At 49.3% G+C, this 21,455-nt stretch overlaps 12 protein-coding genes across 12 annotated transcripts; 6 read left to right on the top strand and 6 right to left on the bottom strand.

Annotated features, from left to right (window-relative positions):
- Positions 1–398: 398 nt before the first annotated feature.
- Positions 399–1,341, top strand: N7473_008800 (bZIP transcription factor; the record flags this gene model as incomplete). Its single annotated transcript, XM_057154740.1, has 2 exons — positions 399–413; positions 472–1,341. The coding sequence occupies 2 exons, from the start codon at positions 399–401 to the stop codon at positions 1,339–1,341; spliced, it is 885 nt and encodes a 294-aa protein (XP_057005870.1).
- Positions 1,342–1,892: 551 nt separating this feature from the next.
- N7473_008801 (uncharacterized protein) lies at positions 1,893–2,117 on the top strand (the record flags this gene model as incomplete). Its single annotated transcript, XM_057154741.1, has 1 exon — positions 1,893–2,117. One exon carries the CDS (start codon positions 1,893–1,895, stop codon positions 2,115–2,117), a length of 225 nt encoding a protein of 74 aa, XP_057005871.1.
- A 1,845-nt stretch (positions 2,118–3,962) lies between these two features.
- Positions 3,963–5,842, bottom strand: phoD (phosphate:H+ symporter; the record flags this gene model as incomplete). The annotated part of the gene is made up of 3 exons (XM_057154742.1): positions 3,963–4,654; positions 4,737–5,236; positions 5,310–5,842. Coding segments are annotated over 3 exons (1,725 nt in total), but the record flags the coding sequence as incomplete, so codon positions are not given.
- Positions 5,843–6,977: 1,135 nt separating this feature from the next.
- Positions 6,978–7,369, top strand: N7473_008803 (Con-6 family protein; the record flags this gene model as incomplete). The annotated part of the gene is made up of 3 exons (XM_057154743.1): positions 6,978–7,030; positions 7,107–7,232; positions 7,315–7,369. The coding sequence occupies 3 exons, from the start codon at positions 6,978–6,980 to the stop codon at positions 7,367–7,369; spliced, it is 234 nt and encodes a 77-aa protein (XP_057005873.1).
- Positions 7,370–7,749: 380 nt separating this feature from the next.
- Positions 7,750–9,248, bottom strand: N7473_008804 (SNG1 family protein; the record flags this gene model as incomplete). The annotated part of the gene is made up of 3 exons (XM_057154744.1): positions 7,750–7,901; positions 7,968–9,053; positions 9,134–9,248. 3 exons carry the CDS (start codon positions 9,246–9,248, stop codon positions 7,750–7,752), a joined length of 1,353 nt encoding a protein of 450 aa, XP_057005874.1.
- Positions 9,249–10,627: 1,379 nt separating this feature from the next.
- N7473_008805 (uncharacterized protein) lies at positions 10,628–11,008 on the bottom strand (the record flags this gene model as incomplete). Its single annotated transcript, XM_057154745.1, has 1 exon — positions 10,628–11,008. One exon carries the CDS (start codon positions 11,006–11,008, stop codon positions 10,628–10,630), a length of 381 nt encoding a protein of 126 aa, XP_057005875.1.
- Positions 11,009–12,501: 1,493 nt separating this feature from the next.
- Positions 12,502–13,446, top strand: N7473_008806 (class I SAM-dependent methyltransferase; the record flags this gene model as incomplete). Its single annotated transcript, XM_057154746.1, has 1 exon — positions 12,502–13,446. The coding sequence occupies one exon, from the start codon at positions 12,502–12,504 to the stop codon at positions 13,444–13,446; it is 945 nt and encodes a 314-aa protein (XP_057005876.1).
- A 150-nt stretch (positions 13,447–13,596) lies between these two features.
- On the bottom strand, positions 13,597–13,794 carry N7473_008807 (uncharacterized protein; the record flags this gene model as incomplete). The annotated part of the gene is made up of 1 exon (XM_057154747.1): positions 13,597–13,794. The coding sequence occupies one exon, from the start codon at positions 13,792–13,794 to the stop codon at positions 13,597–13,599; it is 198 nt and encodes a 65-aa protein (XP_057005877.1).
- A 1,334-nt stretch (positions 13,795–15,128) lies between these two features.
- Positions 15,129–15,858, top strand: N7473_008808 (uncharacterized protein; the record flags this gene model as incomplete). Its single annotated transcript, XM_057154748.1, has 3 exons — positions 15,129–15,272; positions 15,338–15,790; positions 15,844–15,858. The coding sequence occupies 3 exons, from the start codon at positions 15,129–15,131 to the stop codon at positions 15,856–15,858; spliced, it is 612 nt and encodes a 203-aa protein (XP_057005878.1).
- A 163-nt stretch (positions 15,859–16,021) lies between these two features.
- Positions 16,022–17,854, bottom strand: N7473_008809 (uncharacterized protein; the record flags this gene model as incomplete). The annotated part of the gene is made up of 1 exon (XM_057154749.1): positions 16,022–17,854. One exon carries the CDS (start codon positions 17,852–17,854, stop codon positions 16,022–16,024), a length of 1,833 nt encoding a protein of 610 aa, XP_057005879.1.
- Positions 17,855–18,993: 1,139 nt separating this feature from the next.
- N7473_008810 (putative ribosome associated DnaJ chaperone Zuotin) lies at positions 18,994–20,464 on the bottom strand (the record flags this gene model as incomplete). Its single annotated transcript, XM_057154750.1, has 3 exons — positions 18,994–20,040; positions 20,100–20,240; positions 20,312–20,464. The coding sequence occupies 3 exons, from the start codon at positions 20,462–20,464 to the stop codon at positions 18,994–18,996; spliced, it is 1,341 nt and encodes a 446-aa protein (XP_057005880.1).
- Positions 20,465–20,689: 225 nt separating this feature from the next.
- On the top strand, positions 20,690–21,205 carry N7473_008811 (LYR motif-containing protein; the record flags this gene model as incomplete). Its single annotated transcript, XM_057154751.1, has 3 exons — positions 20,690–20,762; positions 20,827–21,003; positions 21,111–21,205. 3 exons carry the CDS (start codon positions 20,690–20,692, stop codon positions 21,203–21,205), a joined length of 345 nt encoding a protein of 114 aa, XP_057005881.1.
- Between the last annotated feature and the right edge of the window lie 250 nt (positions 21,206–21,455).

The raw sequence follows: 21,455 nt of genomic DNA on the forward strand, positions 1-21,455 counted from the left end.
ATTGGATGGTTCTAGCTTTCCCTTAACCGTAGCAAAGGTCGCGATAAGAGTGCATTTAAGCTTCTAGTGGGTAACTTAAATTGAGATTGATTGGCTGCAAAATATGTCGTCATTTGAACATTAACCAATCACTTGGGGCCTGTCCGTCTCACCCCCAGAAAATCGGTTTCCGCTGGCCTGTGTGCTAGATGAAGTTGCTTGTGGTGAAATACGGTAGTCTGATCTGGCGCCTCATTTGCTATAGTAAATCGAGGTCACGTAACTTTAGCATGAAAAAGAGGGGCTGCACAGGAAACTCACATTTTTCATCTTCTCTCCTCCCACAGTCTATCCAAAATTCGCTCAATCAGACCCTGAATTTCCCCCCTCGGATCAGGGGCTTCGATCCTCCTCTTATCATGTCATGCGATAAGGTAATCCACTCGAGCTCTTATGTGCATATTGTAGCCTCTAAACTAAGTGGGGACCTAGGAAACCGAACGCACTATGCGCCTGCGGGAAAATAAACGTCGCAACAGAGCACGCCAGAAAGAATATACCGCTGATCTCGAACGAAGACTTCGACAGTTCGAACAAGATGGTATCCGAGCAACCATCGAAGTTCAATCAGCCGCGAAGAAGGTTGCAGAGGAAAATAGTTATTTGCGCGAGCTACTGCTAGCGATCGGCTTAGATCACCCAGCGATCAACGAGTGGGTGACTAGGAGAAGGTGCTCTAGTGATGCGATAGAGACAACCGAAAATCAATGCCGCAAACGCGCAACGCGAGAGAAGACTTGCAATAAAGCCCAGCAAGGGGAATCTTCTAGTGGCCCATCATCTCAGCCGCGATGCTCGGCGCCCTGCACAACGAACCCTCGAGCGGACAGGTCTCTATCCGATGAAAGCGTTGCCAAATTCACCGATGGGTTAGATGCCACCGGACAAATTCAAGCTCACGAACAAATCTCGGTACCGAAGGAAGATATATGTAGCTCGCACAACACACGGGAAAATGCCAATCATGGAGGATCGTCGCCGAGAGAATCGATCAGTCCCGAAGGAAGCCCCTCGCAACCGCCATCTGCACCCTGCAAGCTTCTAGTTCGTTTCGCCGCCAATCCTGGTACCGATGTCTCACAGATCCTGGCCGGTTCGGAGAGTGGGTCAAAGTCAGACGGCGCAGACGGTGGACTGCCTTGCGAAAGCGCATACAAGCTCTTGATGCAGTATGCTACCAGTGAAGAGAAACTGGAAGCTCTCGCTCGGACTCTCGAGGGAGGGTGTGTCCCGAACTCGAAGGGTGGATGTCAGGTCAAAAATGAGACAGTATCGCAGGCTCTCCTGGATATTTGTCTTTAAGTGGGATTTTCGCTTCAGTGGGAGTCTCTGTCGGGCTCTGGGTGTATCACAAAGAGCCATCGGTTACAATCCTGGAAAGTCTTATACGTCAATGTGTCTGCAAGCAATGTCAATTGAATATCCGGGCATAAATGTCTAAAAATAACATTTCATTCAAATAATCTCCAAAATAGACTCTATTTTGTTGTTTTGTGATCCTAAAATGCAGCTATCCCGCGAATCCTGGGCCTTCTTATATCTCCACTACCTTCCACCGCAGAGCCACCGGGCCACAACAACTATGCGCGTTATATGGTTAGTGTAGTATCTTGCGTTAAAGGATTTCTAGGCGCATATAGTATGATATCGTCGATCTATTGAATACCCTGCTCGCCAAGCATCCCAACATCTAATCCCTGTCGGACCCTGTCAACCTTACCCCGCCCCCTGATCAGCCTTGCCAATTCTTAATCCAGCACACAAAAGACAATTAGGAATCTAGTCTCAGCAACCCAGACTTCCAAACACAGTCAGATACTCACATCTTTCCGCATTGAACGCGTGAACCCTCTATGTCTCAGCAACCAGGTGGCAGGTGTTATGTCAACACTCTCCCCGTGCCATTGTACATCGCCATTCCGCTTCTGCTCGTTCTCATTCCTGTGGTGCCCGTCACCTTATTATGGGTGGTGGGCAGCGAGAAAGTTCACGATTGGAAGGACAAGAGGAAGAATAAGAAAAGGCAAAAGCGAGAGGCAGCCGAGAAGGAGATTAAGCTATCTGCGAACGACTCCTAACAAACGCTTGTATTCTTGAATCGTCAATTTTTAGTTATGGAATACACAAAAGAATATCGGGTATGGTCGATGGGTTCAGATCGAATATCGAATAGATGAGGTCGAGGGCTGGAAGGGGCTCTATCCAACTACCCCATAAAACCCACGGCCTCAACTCCACTCCACGAGTATCTCTCCCATCGGTCACAGCCTCGCTAGACTGCAATGACAACGTGCGATATGTCTGAAAGCAATCTGAATTAAAATAATTTGTCCGAATAATATCATAGACAATCACTCAATCAAGGTTCTCACCAAATAATCTTACAACCCTGTCACACCAGTCGGCCTTGCCCCGCCCCAAGTATCTACCAACCTGTATCGATCTCAGCCTCACCAAAAATCGCAATCGAACCAAAAAAAATCAACATATAAAGGCCGGCATCACTCGAAGTTAGCCAAGCAAAACGACATCCACTTATCGCAAATTTCCAATATCATCGAATTTGAAACCACCCCCCTTAAACCCCAGCATGTCCGAACCAACCCCCAAACGGTGGCAAACGCTACTGCAAGCCCCCCAAGATACCATGGTATATCCTTGTCCCTTTAGTGATCGTTGTGTCTGCCATGTTCGCATATGAAACAAGCAAAGATGCAGTCACCGAGTGGAAAGAAAAACTTAAGGAGAATATCGGTGATAAAAAGGTAAAGAGATTGGAGAAGAGGAAGGTGTCTTGGAAGGAGCGTGTTATAGCTGCTTATGATGATGAGAATGTGCTTTGATGGTGCATACCATTGTACAAACACTCGGGTGTATCAGATGGAAGACACTGGATGTGATATACCGATCTGGTCAACTACATGCCTTCTACACGGGACGAAATGTTGAAGTTTGAGCACGCGGAGGAGGGAGTGATATTCCGACTGTGAAGGAACTTGAGTGTACATAAACAGTACAGCTACTCGAGTACATCTCACCGGATGTATAAGAGTCAGGTTTGATAGGGGCGGGTGAGTAATCGACGGCCGGGTGTAGTATAACACTGGATCTTGAGCATCAGGGTACAGAATGATTAGTACATCAGGATTACGATCATACATCTTCATTATGCAAGACAAACTCAACAGCACATCATGCATAAATGAAGCGCGTACCAACTAAAATTCCGTCCGTTCCCATACTTCTTACTCCAGGTTGCTACCCATAGTCCTCTGAACACATGAATTATCTTCCCTCACCCCAACAGAACAAGTAGATAAACCTGGACATACATCCCTCATTATGAATCATTAAAACAAAATCACACCAACGGTATACAGAAACAAGCCCACTTACACAATAAACACGTGCAATCTCACGTGGTAGTATGGTAGTATCTCACCCTTACACAAGTCCAACGGAAATGCTCCGAATCACCCAGTGACGTTGTCTGCGATACCCCTTTTCGATCGCAGCATATGCCCATTCCAGACATAAGACACAGAATCTACAAGCTAGTCTACAAAGAATACATGAAGGTTTGTTTGAACATTTTGTTTACATTAGCGAATTAATCCAGTACCACTGCATTAGCTATCCAGCATAGCAAGCAAGCCCGCATATGGATACTATGGTAAATCAAATGGATATCTCCAGGCTTCGACACCAGGCCTGAGATATCTAAACAAATCCTCCAGCACAAACATGCGAAAATCAGAAACAAAACGCAGACTCGATCCCGCTAGTTGATCGCATGACATTCCCACCAAACCACCCATTAAACATCCTCATCGTGAGTATGCCATTTGCCTCTGCGACCAAACTTGTCCTTGGTAGTGTGCGGACGAGTTCAGTGTTGCGTTACACTGCGCCCTTTACTCACCCTGCACAGTGGTGGTAGCAGGAACCTGCTTGGGGACGGTGCCTTCCTCAGGCTTCTCGGCGGGGTGGGTGGTCAGGCTCTCATGGATGGAACCGTGATCCTCACCAGACAGTTCCTCGAGGGTGCGACGCTTGGTCTCGGGGATCAGCCAAGTGGTGAGGACACCGCAGAACATGAAACCACCGAAGATTTGCATAACATGGTTGAGCCAGGGCGAAGCGCCAGAGCCAGGCTTGGCACCCTTGTGGATCAGGGGACCAAAGACGCACTGTGCGATGATGGCACCGACCTTGCCGGAGGCTGCGCTGATTCCATGAGAGGTGGAGCGGTAGCGAGTTGGGAAGCATTCGCCGGGCACGATGAAAGTAGTCGCATTGGGGCCGAAGTTAAAGAAAAACTGGGCCAGCACATACAGCGCCAACAAGCCACCATTGTGCGTCTTCAGGGAATCGTATGCACCACCGATGACGAAGAAGATGATGGTCAGAATAATGAAACCGGCCATTTGAATTGGCTTGCGGCCGATAGTGTCCACGGTGCCGACAGTGAACCAGTAGCCAGGGATAGCACCAGCACAGACCAAGATCAAGTTTCCGACAGCGTTGCGGTAGAAAGTCTCGTACACGTTCTTTCCACCAGTCCAGCCAATCGCACTCAGGATGATGGAGTTGTTGAGACCGAGGCCGTAGAAGGCTATAGATAAGAAGATAAAATTAGATCAGTTCTGCCAAACAATGGAGTGTTGGAATTGGTGGGATTGGTGGATCAAGCTTACCAACGTCCAGGAAGAACCAGGAACCGGCAGTACCCAGAAGAATCTTGAAGTTCTTCCACTGACCATAGTGCTTTCTAAAGTCTGCCCAGCTTGCCTTGGGTGCCAGGTATTCGATGCTCTCATTCCGCAGAACGCGGATCCGCTGCATCTCATCAGGGTGACCTTCTGGGTGACCCTTGATGTACGCACGAATGTCTTCGTCGGCCTTGAGGATGTCGCGGGTCACATCGAAGGTGTAGCGAGGAGTCTCGGGGATAGTCAGACGGTAATAGAGAGCAAAGCAGGCCGGAACCGCGCCGAAGCCTATGACGGTGCGCCACATCTTGTCAACTGCCAGCTGGCAGACACCACTGCAGTGGGCGACATCCTTGGCAGTCATGAGGGACTCCTTGAAACCCGCGGTGACGATGAGAGCGACGATTGCTGCGGCAAATTGGCCGATTCCCTGCATCGCGAACACAGCGCCCATCATGGCACCGCGCCACTTGGTGGTAGCAAACCTCAGACCAAGTCAGTAAGTGGAAAAACATTGCAGGGTATTATGCCTCGCGAGGGGACGTGAAGGGAACTCACTCCGAGGTAATAATGGACGACAGTGGGTAATCACCACCAATGCCAATACCCATGACGACGCGCCAGAAGATCAACACGCCAACGATGGACATGCCAGGGGAATCCGAGGACAGCGACTGAGCCAGGGTGGCCAAGATGATGATCATGAGTTCGATGCCGTACATGCGCTTTCGGCCGATGCGGTCAGCCAGCCATCCAAAGAACAGCTGGCCGATGACAGTACCGCCAGAGGTTGCGACCTTGATAGCAGTGTCCGCACTGGAAGGAAGCTTGCCAGCGCCGGACTTGGCACCCTGCCAGTAAACGACACCGAGCATGGAGACAGCCAGATTGATCGCGAAGATGTCGTAGGAATCAGTGAAGAAGCCGACTCCAGCAACGATGACTGCGCGGACATGGTACCAGCCGAACTTGGCCTCGTCGATGCGAGCCAGGGCGGCGCGACGGCGTTCGTTCGGGTCCATGACGGACGAGAGCTCGCTGTTAGTGGGAGGAGCCGCTTCGACGTCGTGGTCAACGGCGTGCGACGTCATGATGATGGGTTATTGGAGGCTGATGTAGTGAAAACGAGTGTGAGGAAGGTGAGCTGGGTGGTAGGGAAGAGGAAGAGAGAAGGTCGGAGGAGGGTGGAGGAAGAAAGAGAAAAAGGAACGTGGAAGAGAGAGAGAGCGGAGGGTAACCGAGTGAGAGTGAGCGATGACGGTTACACCGTTGCCGGGGCCAAAAGGAGGAAGAAGGAAATATTGAGACAAACAAACAAGAGATGTTGTATTGAATATTGTGGTTGTATCTCCTTGTATTGTTGTGTCACTGGTTGGGTAACGATGGTGAAGAGCCGCAACCTTTTGAGATAGATTCGACGCTCATACTTCTGATCCGGCCACTCAGAGGCTAGGATTCGAGCACGGGTACAAGGAGTAAATCCCAAGAAAGGCAAGCGCGATGGAGAGGCGTTCCTGCCTCCCGCAGTGGCACCTGTCAGCTAAAAAGCTTATCACAGCCCAATGCCAAATCTGTGAGCTCAATTATGTATACAGGCATCAGATGATGAGTCTCATTAGTCTTTGTGTTTCTGGACTTCTTCCTATCGTTCTACGGTTTGCAATAGTCACTCGTCTTGTCCTATGATAATAAGAGGAGGTATGCCCACAACAACTCCATATATTGGCCATGTATTCAACAAATTTCCAAATATGACTTCATTCACCATATACCGCGAATTCTGGCTGACATCATTCGTTTTTCAAGCTCACAGATCCATTCAACTACAATATCGCCGCCGAGGTTCAGTCCTACCTCATATATGCCACTTCATATCAATATCATACCTCTCAATCAATATTCCATGCCGGTCTAGAAGCATCGCCCTCTGCCACAGCGGACCACCACCATCGAAACATCTCCAAGTCACATCTTTTACCCGTTCATCCCTATTCCACGGATCCCAAAAAACCACAGATGAACATGTCATCCCATCATCACCACAACGTCAACCTCCGCCTCCACCCTGGCCACACGTGGCGCACCAAATCAAATACTTAAACCCATCAATTTATGCACAAAGCCCTCCCAACCAAAAACAGGAGCTATCATAACCAAAACCAAAAAAATCACAAAACAAAAACAAAATTGAAGGTTTACTCCAAACCATCCCGATCACCATCAAACATGGGCCGCAACAGTGGTGGTAGCCAAGAAAACAAGCTGCGGGGTTACAAGGCGTAAGCCTCCCTACACTTCCCTTCTCTACCTATCTCTCCCCTCATACTTTGAGACTAACCACTCCTGCTGCGATAGAGCAACCCACAACCCCCGCGTCTCGGAACAAGCCCGGGCCCACGCCCAGCAAGAAGCCGACAAGATGTCCAACTACGGGAGCGACGAGGAGCGTCACGAGGAGAATGTCAAGCGTGGACTGAAAGCGTACGTACACCAGCCCTCCCAAGACGAAAAACTGGTCTTCCGCGAAAAGATCCCCAAACAGAACGTCTACTGATCGCACTAGTGCCATGCATAACCCTCGTGTCAGTGAGGGGGGGTCGTCGCGGTGCCAAGGATAAGCTCAATGAGATGGGTGAGCCGGCCGAATAAGGTCGGTGATGGTGTTGGTAGTAGGTACCAGTGCTATCCAGTACAGTCTCGAGCTTATTATATTGTTTTTGATTGGAGAGTATTTAGATTGAATTGAATAAGATTGGGGTCTCCAGAATATCTAGTTTCTGTTTTTAAACATTATTGAGTATGGGAATTGTTCTTTGGATATTTTATCTGGACAGTGTAAAACGAGTCTATCAGTAGGGAGCGTATGTACAAAGGTACAGAAAGCATGAGTACCAAATGTTGCAAATGGGGACTGCGGATAAGACCTCCGAGTCCTATACTTGCGGAGGCCCATCGTAGATGGAGTAGATGTAGCATCATCATTATGCTTCTCAACATCTCACGCCAACCCCCGTTTCATCTTCCACCGCATAATAAAGGTCGCAACCGGGAAGAACGCAATCGACACCGCAATCCAAATAAACAGGACCGCAAAATCGAGTCCAATCCGCGAATGCGTCCCGAACAAGATAGTCCGGAGTGCCTCAACAACTAAAAAAGACGAGAATGATTAGCACATCTCCCTCATCAAACTCGAATCAGGTGGAGATCACTTACTTCGATGCAACGGCCAAGCATACCCCCACCGATAAAAAACACTCGCCAACTCCACCGCATAAAACCCGGTGGCCACATTCGTAATAACCCAAAAGATCAAGAAAAATGAACTCCACGGGAACCCAAGCACCATTGCCATATTCTCACACGGCAACCCCAAAGCCGTCATACCCACCCAATTCAGCATCCAAAACACCACAAACGAGCCCTTTCCATAAGCATTGGGGTTATTCGCAGAAACCGTATCCGGAGCTGGCGAATTCGAAAATGGAATTCCAAACGCCAAACTAACCAGACTGTAGAAGAAACTCAGGAAAAAATAGGCGGCGATGTTGGAGCAGATGCGCCAGATAAGCCATTGGGGAATCTTTAGGGGTGGGTTTCCCGCGGAGGGCTTGATTAGTTGGGCGTGGATGGGCATTAGGAAGGGGAAGTTGAAGAAGGCGATGATTATTAGGTAGATGAGGCCGATTGTGACGGCTGGTGCGGCGACGGCGGGTGTGAAGGGGCGGAGGTCGATGTTTGTGAAGCCGATTGCTGGGTTTATGGCTTGTGGGGGGATGGTGGTGAGGTTTGTTTTGTTGGTGGTGAGAGTTTGGATCCATTGTGGACCGAATGAGGCGAGGACGGCGCTTTGGAATGTGGTCAAGTCTGGGAGGACGTAGCTGTAGTATGTGTTTTCATCGCGAGCAGAGATGATGACCGTTTGAATGGCGCCGGTGGGATCGTAGCTGGTGTTTTGTTGGGTGACTGCAGCACGTAGGAGGGCTGTCGCGTTGGGGTTGATGATGACTGCGGCGTAGGCATGTTCGTCGTAGACTGCTTGGTGGACGGCCCAGGGGTCGTTGTCGAAGGTACTGGCGTTCTTGATGATGTAGCCTAGATGGAGCGCGGGCGTGTCGATGAATTCTTTTGCAGTGTTGACAACGGCAGGTCCGACAAGAGGATTGCTTGCCCGATAGTCGTCTGTTTGACCATCAAAGTCGACGACCCAGACTTTGAGCTCGGTATATTTGCTTTCGGTGCTATATTGCGAACCCCAGAAGATGGACAGCACGGCCAGCACGAAGATGCAGAGAATGGACACTGAGATGTTGTTAGCTTGTGACTAGTCCATGTCTTCAAATTTCCCCAGAGAATAACCAAAGATTGATATCTCGACATACAAGTGCGACACCACTGATAGTACACCCGGCGTCGAACCTCCTTCAGCGCAGGGTCGAAAAACGACACCGCAGGCACAGCCTCAACCTCTGGTTTGTCCGACATCTCGTTAAACATGTCTTTTTTCTCTCGTCTTACAAAATTGTGCGCGGCGCATCCATTTTTAAACGGCAAATATCAGAATCATGTCATCGACAGCCGTTTCCGGCGAGTCAAGGGATGCTCGGAGAACTGCCGTTTCGGGCCAGACCCTGACTTACCTCCGAGGGCTGACAACTCTAATGAACATGATTAGATCCTTCTCACCAATGAGCATTTATGACGAGGCGTATGAATATCCTGTCTTGTTAATATCTAGGATAAGACTTGTGCCGAGTTGTATACAAAGTCCGTAAATGGTAGGTGCTGACTGATGGCTGACGAGAGATGGATACCTGAGTGTAGCTAGCTGTCTACACGAGGGGGTATTTTCATATATCCGAACCTAGGCGATTGACAGTTGACTTGTTCCAGTACTACTTACATTACTCGTTCTCGGCCAGATGGTGAAGTCACTTCCGACTTACATTACCCGGTCGGCTACGACGGACTCAATGAACGGGAATTGAGAATTTCAGGCCAGTGGTTCTCGCCGAGAGAAGTGGCCGAAATATGGCCTATGAGCGAGAAGTACGGAATATAGGACTGGCATTAGAGGGATTCAGATTATTAGTACTTGAAGTCTGCTCCGGGGAAAAATTGTTCTTGCATCCCATAGACTGGAGTCGACTCCCATCTCCCTCCCTGTACAGCGGCGATACCCAGATGTATCACATCTCCCCGCGTATTTGCCTCTAATTCAGGGCCAAATTAGCCGATCATCAATCATGTCTATGCAGTCACCACGTATTCACCTGCACTCTGTACACTTTACTCGTTTCAAATTCAATACATCCAATTCCGACATGATCAAGGCCTTAAAGACGAAACAAGGCGTTGCATTTCTCGAAACTTAACCCCTCCCGCAGGATGTGCCGCCGCGATCACCCCAGTCATTCTTCAAGCCCTGATTGGTGGATGGATGCGGATCGGAGTTTGAGATTATTCGTGTCCACCCAGTATTCGCCAATCACAATCACTGCTAGGTATACGATGTGATGGATAGATGAATTTACATTGGGATCATTTACCTGAAAAGCCAAAAGGCCTCGTATGCTGCGTGCAGGATTTGAGGTAGAATCGAGTCTACATGTATCAAATTGAGGGTTATGTACTCTCGGTAATCACGCATGCGGAAACTGTGTAAATCGTGCAACCCAGTTCGCAAAATCTATATCCCAGTAATCATATATTGTCTATCGCTAACAGTAATCCCCAGGAACCAGCCCGAGGATATCAAATCGTTCACATCGTATCCTCCGAAATGTTTAACCTTTCCCAAATAACCAAAACTCCATATTCAGAACCATGAACCCCAAAATCCAAAATCAAATGCATATCCATCTCCAAGTTCAATTTCAAACCTCAATCTTCTCACAAGTAACCTGATACGAAGCATACCGGCGCTGCAAATTAGGCACCCGACACGTCTGTGTAGTCGTCATCGGCCCCGCGAGATCAGAAATTTCGTTTCCATCGCACATCGTGTTATCGTAAAACTCGATGCGACAACCGTCCGCGACCGTGTTGAGTGTGTAAGCTGAGGCGACGCTGTCCAGATGCGCGCGACAGCCGGTACTTCCACTGCCGGCGTGGAGCTCACCGGTGCCGTTGCAGGCTTGTGTTGGGTAGAGGTTGAAGGACCATTGGGTTTCTCTTGGGAAGAGAGGGAAGGCGGTTGTTGTGGTTGTGAAGAGGAATGCGGCGGTCGTGAGGGCGCGGAGAGAGAAGGAGGGCATGTTGGTTGTGATGAGAGTGGTCGTGGTGAAAATGGTATATTGTAACGAGAGATGACTAGAATAATAGTCTAGTAACGAAGGCAGACCTGTCAATGTATTATTAGCGACATCCAGAAAATCCAGCTCCTCATATTAGCCAAGGGAACATACCAAGACCACAGCACGAAAAGCAATAGGATCAAAGCAGAATGATATATGATGCGACCAAATCCAGGGTCTTTCTAGATAAAAGAATCGAGAATCTACCGAGGAGCAGAGACAAAAAAAAAAGTGGACTGACAGCAGCCAAGCCCCAGTTTAATAACTTGGCTTCTTCAGTGGCGGGAGCAACAATTCAGCACCGACCACCCCCGACCCCCAACCTCTCCGTGCTGGACTCCTGCACTCCGAGTCCCTAGCCACCATGTTTCAGCGATCAGCCGGCGATCGTCAGCCCGCCAAGCACGCAGCCAGTTCCTGCATGTGTACGTATACTTGGGCTTGGCAGTGCTTCCACACAGCTAAAACTTATACCCACGCCACGCTGAGGTGAGAGACTCGAATAGCACAAGACATGTCTAACCTTGACAACGTGATTAAGACATCGAAATAGCAGACAGCATTTCACAGTCCTCAATTCTATCGAAATCCACTATTCACCCTGCCAACCGCCATTCCGATGAGATCATACACGGTGATCGTCGCGGGTACCATTCGAGGTTGGTGGGGCTGGCCCCTCGATGCTCCGCTTCTTACGCGTACCGGGCGTACGTATCCTTCGAGCACGCCGTTAGAGGAGAGTTTGAGGCGATCGCCATCAGGGTCTTCGGAGTCCGGTGGGGTTGAGTTGGTTCCTCGACAATGCTAGAGATCGAGACACGAGATTATTTGGATGCGAGGGAAAATATTGAGTTTCGGGTTCCTGGCTGGAGTTGTGATCAAATTGTTTCTATATTTGTTGTGGCGGTGGAGACCGGTCAGACTCGACCGAGAGAGGTTTTCGATTGATATACGAGATGCTTGCCACAAGCTAGGTTTTTTTATTTGGAGTACAGTCACTGGGATTCTGAACATAGGACCTGTTTAAATAGGGATGTTTGACAGACTGTTCGATAGCCGATACGACTGTGTCTACAGTGTCCTGTTCACGCACAGATTTGATAGGTTGGCCGCTGTTACGGGCTCGTCTGTGCGACCCAGTCTTCACGCAACTCTTTATACCACCGTAATGCATAACTGAGACGAATTCAAGGTGACATTGCAACACGACACCATCAAACTGCTCTTCATTAAGTATTCGTATTTGGCGAGTCAGCACAATCCGAAGAAAGCCATTCGTATCCAGCCCGATGCAAAGCATTGTGATTGGACGACTGGAGCATGAGTAATAAAGAGTCAGACACCCCCGCTCTAGACCACAATTCAGTACCTATATATCCCACTTATTTGAAAAATCAACATGAATCTGTCTACTCTCGTCAAAACACTAAGTACTGTACCGGTAGTGCAGCAGAATGGGGATAGACGGGCAACAAACCACTCACGGCCAGAGCTATGCTTACACTAGTCCCTACTGGGCCGAATTCTACGACATGTGGGTTGAAGATATCGTTGGTCCGACTGCACTGGCAAAAGATGACGACTTCTTCTTCAGCTTACTATCCCCATTCCTATCGAGCAACAGTTCCATTCAGGAGCCACTGCGAGTAGTGGACATGGCGACAGGCACGGGTCGAGTCATTCGTGGGATATTACGAAAGATGGAATCGCATGCACAAACAAAAAAGCCCCTGGAAAATCAAGACAGAATCGAGATCTGGGGTATCGATCATAGTCAAGCGATGATTGAGCGCGCCAAGAGCCTTCTGGAAATGAAATTGCAACCCTCGACAACTCTGATATGGCGCAATACTACGGCGGCGAGCTTTGTTGATGACAACCCAGAACTTCAAAATACAGTCGACCTGATCATTTTTGCGGCAGGCAGTATTGGACATTTGACAGCGCCGGGTGAAAAAAAGAGGTATCTACAACAAGTCGTGAAAGCGCTTCGCAAAACAGATCATTCCCGAACACGCCATCCTGTCGCTGCCATTTCTATCTTGAAGGAGGAAGACAGCTTGGATTCCAAAGAACAAGACATCCCTAACTTACAAGTCTCCCACGCGACTGAGATGCGAAAGATTTCCCAGCGATGGCCGCATCTGGAGTATCATAAGTCTCCGATAACAACTTTGCGAAACGAGGACAGATTGATCGACTCGTTCAAGTTGAGCGTCATCGAGACTGCAACTGGGAAGATTATTTCTCAAGAGATGTACTCCTGGAGTTTGAAATCGTTCAACGAGGATGAATGGGACAGGGAATTAGGTGACTGCGGTTTGAGGATCGGCCATAAAATTCAAACGAAAAGCAATATGGGAAGCGAAACTTGGTATCTTCTATATCTTACAAAGTAAGACCTTTGTCCTATAGTAACCTTGGAAAGCATGAGGATTTATGAGCTTGCTTAAGAAGACCCTGTCCCGCGAGGCCTACGTCCGCTCAGCCAACCAAGCAACTCATATGTCGATCACTTCCCCTTCTTATTTATGTATAATTTTCCAAAATTAAACTACGAGATGAAATCGAGTCATACCACTAACCTCACGAATAATAGAACCAGGCCGCAAATCAAGTCCAGCTTTCCGGCCGAAGACGCATAATGTGCCGGTTTCCCAAGTGCCACGCTCCACATGATGCGACTCCACACTGTCGATCGTGTCTAGTTCAGTCGAACTCCAGCCATCTTGCCCAGCGATTGACATCATGGACGAAATTCTGGCAGCCGTGCTGTACGTCAAATTTCTTGAGTAATCTGTCACTATGGGGCACAGCAGAAAATCCAAGGGGCTTGAATTAGAGAGCAGACCTTCAATTGAGCCTACGACATGCGCACGCCTCCCACTCGTTCCACGATTTCTGTTTCGAGTACCATGTTTCCAAATTCACCGAAACCTAAAATGAACCCCAAAATTGTAAGAGTTACCGAGTGTCCTCTAGATCGTATATCGACTTATGTATCTCAGAATCTAGCGCAGTCCAATATGAACACGGATCACGCCCACCATGGACCCTCCGTCCTTCCTCCCAGGATTTGGGCCAATTCATCCACTCCCATTTGACCTTCATCCTTCTCCAAATCCTTGTTCAAGACAACTTCATGTCGGTCTCCCTGTTTTCTTGATCAATGCCTGCCACCCATATCTCGCTTGACATTGTTTTACTTGTGACACGTCAACACACATCATGGCTCGCCAAACCTTCTACACATTGACCTTCAATCACCGTCAGGATGGTTACTATATCTAAGTTACATTTCACCCTAAAGGGCCTTACTTACAGGTCATTTTCGTCGATATTCAGTCATAGAAGAGAAGAGCAGACGTCTTTGTTCCGTCTCAATTCAGTCTGCATCGCAACTCTTCAGCGGGTCTTTGATTCCGGCGATTAGATAATTTCCAGTTTCATTAGGGCCTGTATAGCAACTACATTTGAAAGAAAATCTTAATGATACCTCCCTCGAGTCCCGCAAGCTCGTCCACTTCTGGTTGAAAAGGGGTTAGGTATAACGCCAATCCCAGTTGAAATCTCGTAGCTCCTGGAGCAAGCGCAAAGGTTTAAAATAAAACTTTCATTTGTTTCCTCGTCGTCATGACTTGTTTTTTACTCTCGATGATTGGAATTTCAATCACCTTGACCAATTGACTAAAGTGACTGTTCCATCCATTGCGTGTCATTTCCTGTGGTGGAAGCAAGGCCCATGCTCCTGGAAACGCTGACACGGTCTAAGTTGTCACCACAGGCGCCTGGCTTACTTAGATAAAGTATAAGCATTTTACTCACTACCATCTCGGTTTTAAATTTTTTCACCATCAATCAAAGGTGCTCCAATCATCATCGCTATGACAGGACCCTGACTCCGCACATCCAGGGCGTAGGGTGCGGAAGGGCGTGAAATGTGGGGGCATAAAGTATGAGTAATAGATGCGAGAAACCTCACTATAGACAACTCTATAAGAGGCATAAAGCGTACAGATTCTACAAATATCCACATGAAGTTGATTCCCTCAATTCCTTTGATTCCAGCAAAACCTTCACAATGTCTCCAAGCGATCACATCACGCAATGCCCGGGTTTATCAGGGTTCAACGCATACATCCGACTACTCACCATCAGCGACGTAAAGTCCTGCGTCGCAGTCGAAAGCACATTCCCCGAACAAGAGCGCTGTTCTGAAGAAAAGGTACAAACCCCATCAAACCCCTACATATCCCCCACAATGAAGTCCTTCCACTAAATACTTCACAGTTCAAATACCGCCTCACAGCCTGCCCACCCCTAAGCCTCGGCCTCTTCATAAAAACCCAAACCGGCATCGACCAACAAATCGGCCACGTTATCGGTGCAAGAATATCCTCCAACACAATCACAGAAGCATCGATGGGTATGCCAGAGAATTGGCACTCTCTACCCGTCAACGAACCCGTCATTGTCGATGGACAGGTCATTGGTAATGATCCCGCGGGTGAGAATGTCGCTGTTCACTCGGTGGTCACGATTCCGCAGTTTCAGGGGAAAGGAATTGGGAGGGCTTTGGTTAAGGCGTATATTGAGTATATCAAGGAAATGGGTAGTGTGAGTGGTGTGAGGAGTGTTGTGTTGATTGCGCATGATTATTTGGTTAGGTTTTATGAGCAGGGTGGATTTGAGAAGAGGGGGGTTAGTGAGTGTCGGTTTGCTGGGGGTGTTTGGGTTGATTTGGTGAGTTGATTTCCTTACTATATTTTATTAGATGGGTGCTAATTGTTCGGAAGGTTCACGATCTTTGAATCGGTAGATACTGCCTTGAAATCTTTCGACCTCAACCCCTAGGTGGAATGACTCATTGTTGAGTCCTTCCCATAAAAAGTCTGACATGACGATATCTTCCAATCAAAGCTCCCAAAATGAGAAAGCAACCCCTTTATCCATTTATACATTCTATATCCCAAATCAGCCATTAGATCCATCCTCCCCATTCTCACAATGTAACCTCCGAAAAGAAGACAACCACTGTGGATTATCAGCAATAGTCTGATCCCACTCATCCCCACAATCAAAAACCACTCTCCTCGCCTCTTGCTGAAACATCTCATCCGTAGGAATAACCCCATTCTGCATCTGCTGTCTGGCAAACTGGCCCAAATGGCGCGTAAAGTTGCCCAAGAAATTATCAAATTGTAACTTCGTCGCATCGGCGGCGCCAGCACCGGCACCGGCACCAGCTGCGGCAGATTCTTGTCCTGTATTCCCATAGCCCTTTGATGCCTCCACTCGAGCAGACATTTGGGCGTAGTGGTCGCGGACAGCTGCATTAGTCGAGGAAAATGGGATCATGCTTTCGGACTCGGTGCCGATGAGATAGGGTGGGAATGCGTTTCTTAGTTGTGCCGTGATGGAGGGTGGGAAGCCGTGGTCGCCTTTCCAGTCTTTCATGGTGAGTCCGGAGCGGAAGTGATCACCGATATGCTCGATGCGTTCGTCCCAGTCAAGTAATTTTTGATCGCAGAATCCACATCTTGATGTGATATTCTTGGATTCGCTCTTCCATTCGTCGATGAGCGGGACGGTGTTGACTTGGTGTACGTGACGCAGATGCTGAACGAGATGATCCTTCCGTCGGAATGAGCGAGACGCCTTGGAGAGGTTCTGACATTCTTCATAACTATGCTCCTCGATGAGGTGTTCACGAGAAGGGTTCGGAGCATTGCAGTATGCGCAGTGTTCTTGACCGGTCGTCTCGGAGAATACGGACGGGCCTTGAGGGGCGCAATACCACGTCTCCAAATTTAAGTGTAGAGACTTTTCATGGCGCACCCAATCATACTTGCTCCGGAAGCGGTCGCAGCAGAAGGTGCAACAAAATATCCGTGGTTTGGTATCGTTCCACGGCTTCGCTTTGTTCTTAGCCACACGTCCCTTGGACCTGCGGCTGCGGCTGCTTTGGGGTGTCGACCGTCCGGCCGATGAACATGCCGAGTCAGCAGAAGAGGCACTGAATTCTCCACTCGTGATTGAGGCAGATTGACGATAGTGTTTGAAGGCATTGGTCGGTCTGGTACCATGCGCTTGCCCGGGGCTGCGATTGTTCGGCATCTCGTCCATGGCATTCATGATTGCAGTGAGTGAAGCCGGTTCATCCTCGGGCGGAGATTCCTGCCATCGTTGCATAGGATCCATCTCTTTCGCTCCAGGGACTTGGATAGGAGGAGTCCTTTGGACAGGCTGCGAGACAAGATATCGACTTCTGCGTCGTGGTAGGCCACTTCTGGTACGGGGCGCAGGAGCAGGTCTTTGTTGCGAGAGAGATGCTGGAGCCGGTTGTTCAATGGGTTCCGAGGCCGGGATCGGATCGCTGACACCAGGGCTTGATTCCCAGTTCCATGAAAAGCCATCCAACAGTTGAGTATTGGGCGTGTCTTGCAGTAGACCATTTCCAGGGCTCGTTGTACCGGAGTACACATTCATCATATCCGAGAATCCATCCAGAGAAGATACCGAAGCAGGAAAACTATCATTTCCCAATTCATGTCCCATGAAAGGAATTGCCGGCGCCGTGTTGGTAGCATCATATGTATTTTCGAGGAAGCATAGATCGGAAGTATCCAATGACTGGGGGTGAATCAGACCCCCTGCATGAAAGCCAGAACCATTCAAATGGAAACTATCCGCGGTAAAAATATCACATGTTCCAGGGTCTTGATCATATGTCCAGTTGTAATCCCTTGGTAAGAGCTCATTTGGCTCAACATAATGAGGTTGTTCTGCTTGGCTGTCTGGTGGCATAACTGGGGTCTTATCTGTCGGAGATGGATGTAGACGGGAAGTTGTAGATTTCCCCAGAGCTGAGACGGGCCCGGACCGGGAATCTACTCCAATCGGTGTGGGTCCGCCGAGTTTGCAATCCGATAACGTAATCCCGGTTCTTTTTAAGGGGTCCAACTCTTTACATATCTGAAGTTCGAAGTAACAATTAGCATCTGCTTTCAGTTTGTGTTGTCTAGAGATATGGATTGTTAGGCAAGCGGTGCTACAGGTGTATATTATTGTGGAGGGGAATCGTTTCCAGGTTGGCACTATCTAGACGTGGTCGAACACCAAGTAGTCCAGCTTACCGATATATATTTCAGCTTGAACAACCCCGATAGGTATCAAGCCATTCCCATTCCCATTCCCATCCATATGCCTAAAGGCCAAAACATTTAAAATCAGATATTAATAAATTCTCCACCTCCGTGAATCGAACCCTCAACCTTGTCATGCCCTATATACTTCGCCTTGTTAGTGCATCCTCATCCACGGACACCGACAAACATCGCCATCCCACCCCAGTGCCATAAAGCAACCCCTTTTAACCCTCTAACACTGTCAAAAGGGCTATTCAAGAATTAAAATTAATAAAACATAGATATCTTCCAGATAGTCTATTAAAAAATAATATCAACTCAAAAAAACTCACAAAAAGCTTCTCCCACCTAGGGGTGTGCCCGGCCGTCCGTGGAGCTTGAAGCGTCAACACTGGCCCAGTACTTTTCTTCTTCTTTTGTTTGCCCTTTCCTCCAGGGCACACCTGTGGTTCACCAATTTATGGTGGATACCAACTAGGCCATCAGAGGGGGGAGTTGATTGTTTGACCTGGAATCCAGTCAAAACCCTGATTATTGCCTAATTGGGATTCCAATCCAGACCTTCTCAGCAACGAATATTCACCCTCCGAGACACCTTGGACCTACTCACATACTCGGTGCATAGTATAGGTATGTTCGGTTACGTACCGACGAACAAAGTTTATAGTATCGACTACAGTTTTCGATGAGGACGGTTATGGAAACATTCCAAAGGAATTCATTCATCTCTATAGGACATCAAAGAGGAAACGGTCATCACCAGCCAGCCCATGTACCAGGCCAGCCTCAATCTATAATCTAAGCGAAAGCCTTAACCTCGCCATCCTTCAGCTTACCAGCCTCAACGAGACGCTTAGACTCAGCAGCCCAAGCAGCCTTAACAGCACCACTGTCCTTGCCAGCGACGGTAAGCTGGGAAGCCAGCTCAGCAAGCTCATCGACATCGATCTTGCTCATGACAAGGTCAACATCACCTAGGACGGTGTCAACCTGGGCGGGGGAAGCCTCGCCGTCAGCGAAGTAGTTGACGTCCTTAACGGAGCTCTTGAGAACACGCTTGTTCTTCTTAGCAGCGTTCTTAGCGGCCTCCTTGGCCTTCTTCTTCTCCTCGCGCTCAGCCTTGGCAGTCTCCTCGGCGTTCTTCTTGCGCTCCTCCTCCTCAGCCTTGGCGCGCTCGCGCTCCTCAATCAAACGCTTAGCCTCCTCCTCCTTGGCCTTGCGCTTAGCGTCCTTGCCGGCACGGGCCTGCTGCTTGAACTTCTTGATACGCTCATCCAAGGCGAGACACTCATCGACCATCTCGCGCAGGCGGGCAATATCCTCGGACTTGCGCTTGCGGCGGGCATTGGCGTTCTTCTTCTCGGTGTGACGCTTCTGGTCACGGCCCTCACCATCATCGGGAATATCCTCGTCCAGGTACTCGAACGAGCGCCAGCTGTCGAAGTTGTACCAAAAGTTGTAGAAGGTCTCGACCTCTTCCTGGGTAGAGTTCTCATCGCCGAGCTGGGGAACGGGCTGCTTGTTGGAGAAGCGGCCCTCAGCCTTGAAGACGGGTCCCCAGAGCTTGTAGAAGTTGCCCTTCTGGACATCCTTCTTGCTGGGAGGCTCGCGGTCGGCGGCCTCGTCGACGGAGTCGAATTGGCGGCGGCGGACGGGGTCCAGGAGCAGCTCGGTGGCCTTCTGGATGCACTTGAAGAAGTTGTCGTTCTCATCACGCTGGCCCATGGCGGCCTTCTTATCGGGGTGGTGGCGGAGAACCTTCTTGCGGTGGGCACGCTTGATCTGCTCGGGGGTAGCGCGCCAGCGGTACTTGGTCAGGCCGAGAACGGCGTAGTGGTCCTGGGCCTGGAAGGGAATTAGTATCATGACAGAAGACAGCTTCAAAGTAAGGTGATGGAACCGACCTTCCAGTCCTTGGCATCACGGGCGAGCATCATGGGGTCCTCATCCTCGGAGATGTCCTCATCCTCCTCATCCTCGGTCTTCTTGACGTTCTGCTGAGCCTGGATGCGCTCATCCTCAGAGAAAGTGCGGGCATGACGCTTCTATAAGTTTGTTAGAAAGGGAAATCATTGCTGCCCGCATCAACAGGCAACCGTTTCATGGTGAAACATACTCTGCGAGCGTGGGCAAGGAAGTGCGGGCCCACGGGCTCAATGTTGCGCTGAATAGCAGCAGAGAGGCCACCGACAGCCTTGAAGTCTTTGTCGGCAGTCCAGCCCGAAGGCAAGGACGGGAGGGAAACGTTGACAACCTGCACAGAAGCCATTGTAGAGAGTGTGTGAATGGGAGGGTCTCGAACGTCTGTGGGAGGAGTGGTTGGGTTTTTTTGCTTGTCTTTTTTTTCTGCCACAGATGGCCGCCCGCCAATCACAACGCGGATAATCCCGTTATGCTTCAATGCTTCATGACCTGCGTCTTTGATTCAACTGGCGTCGGATTCGCTCTACAACCTACCGGAATTGATTTTTGCTGATTGTTTCAATATTTCAAGATGTCTGCCCCCAGTCTTTCTGCCCTGAGCGCCTACCGGCAAATCCTGCGCGCTACCCGGGTCGCATTTAGAGGTTGGTTCCGTATCACCCTGCGCTATACATCTGTCAATTATGAGTTCTAACATATTATACCTAGATGATCTACGAGTGATGATTGCTGCTCGCCAGGAGGCCCGCCGTAACTTCGACCAGAACCGCCGTGTTGCCATCGATACCGGCATGCAGATCAACCACGCCATCGAGGTGGCCAACATCTTGCGACACAACCTGGTGCAGGGCGCCCGGGAGGATGGCGACGAGTCTGCTAAGTGGCGTACGTGGAATCATGTGTCCCCATAGGGGAGGGTCCATTGCTGGCAGCTTTCTTGTGCAGGGTGGACCTCTATCGTCGAACCTATGGCTAACTCTGATCGCATTTAGAACTCCGCATCCACGACGAGATCGAGCGCGGCGACAACGATTCAATTAAAGTCGGCGACAAGGATGTCAAGATCCACAAGGCCTGCTCTTCCTAATTCGCGTGACCTCACCATCGGCCACCTTGCAGACACCTCCGAGCGATGACTGACTTCCGACCCCAGAGTCCCCTGACGGGCACTGGGTGCACGGAAGGAAAGGAAGCAAAAATTACCAGCTACGGTGGACCGAAACATGTATTATAATATACCCGACTCTTTGTATCATATCACTTTTGGCGTCTCGGGGTATTTTCGATTTCGATAGAACTGCATACACATACATACAAACAAGAACCAGGAACCAATT

This window comes from Penicillium subrubescens (genome assembly GCF_028828155.1).
Source record: "Penicillium subrubescens strain IBT 31985 chromosome Unknown utg000006l_segment0_segment0, whole genome shotgun sequence".
NCBI lineage: Eukaryota > Fungi > Ascomycota > Eurotiomycetes > Eurotiales > Aspergillaceae > Penicillium > Penicillium subrubescens.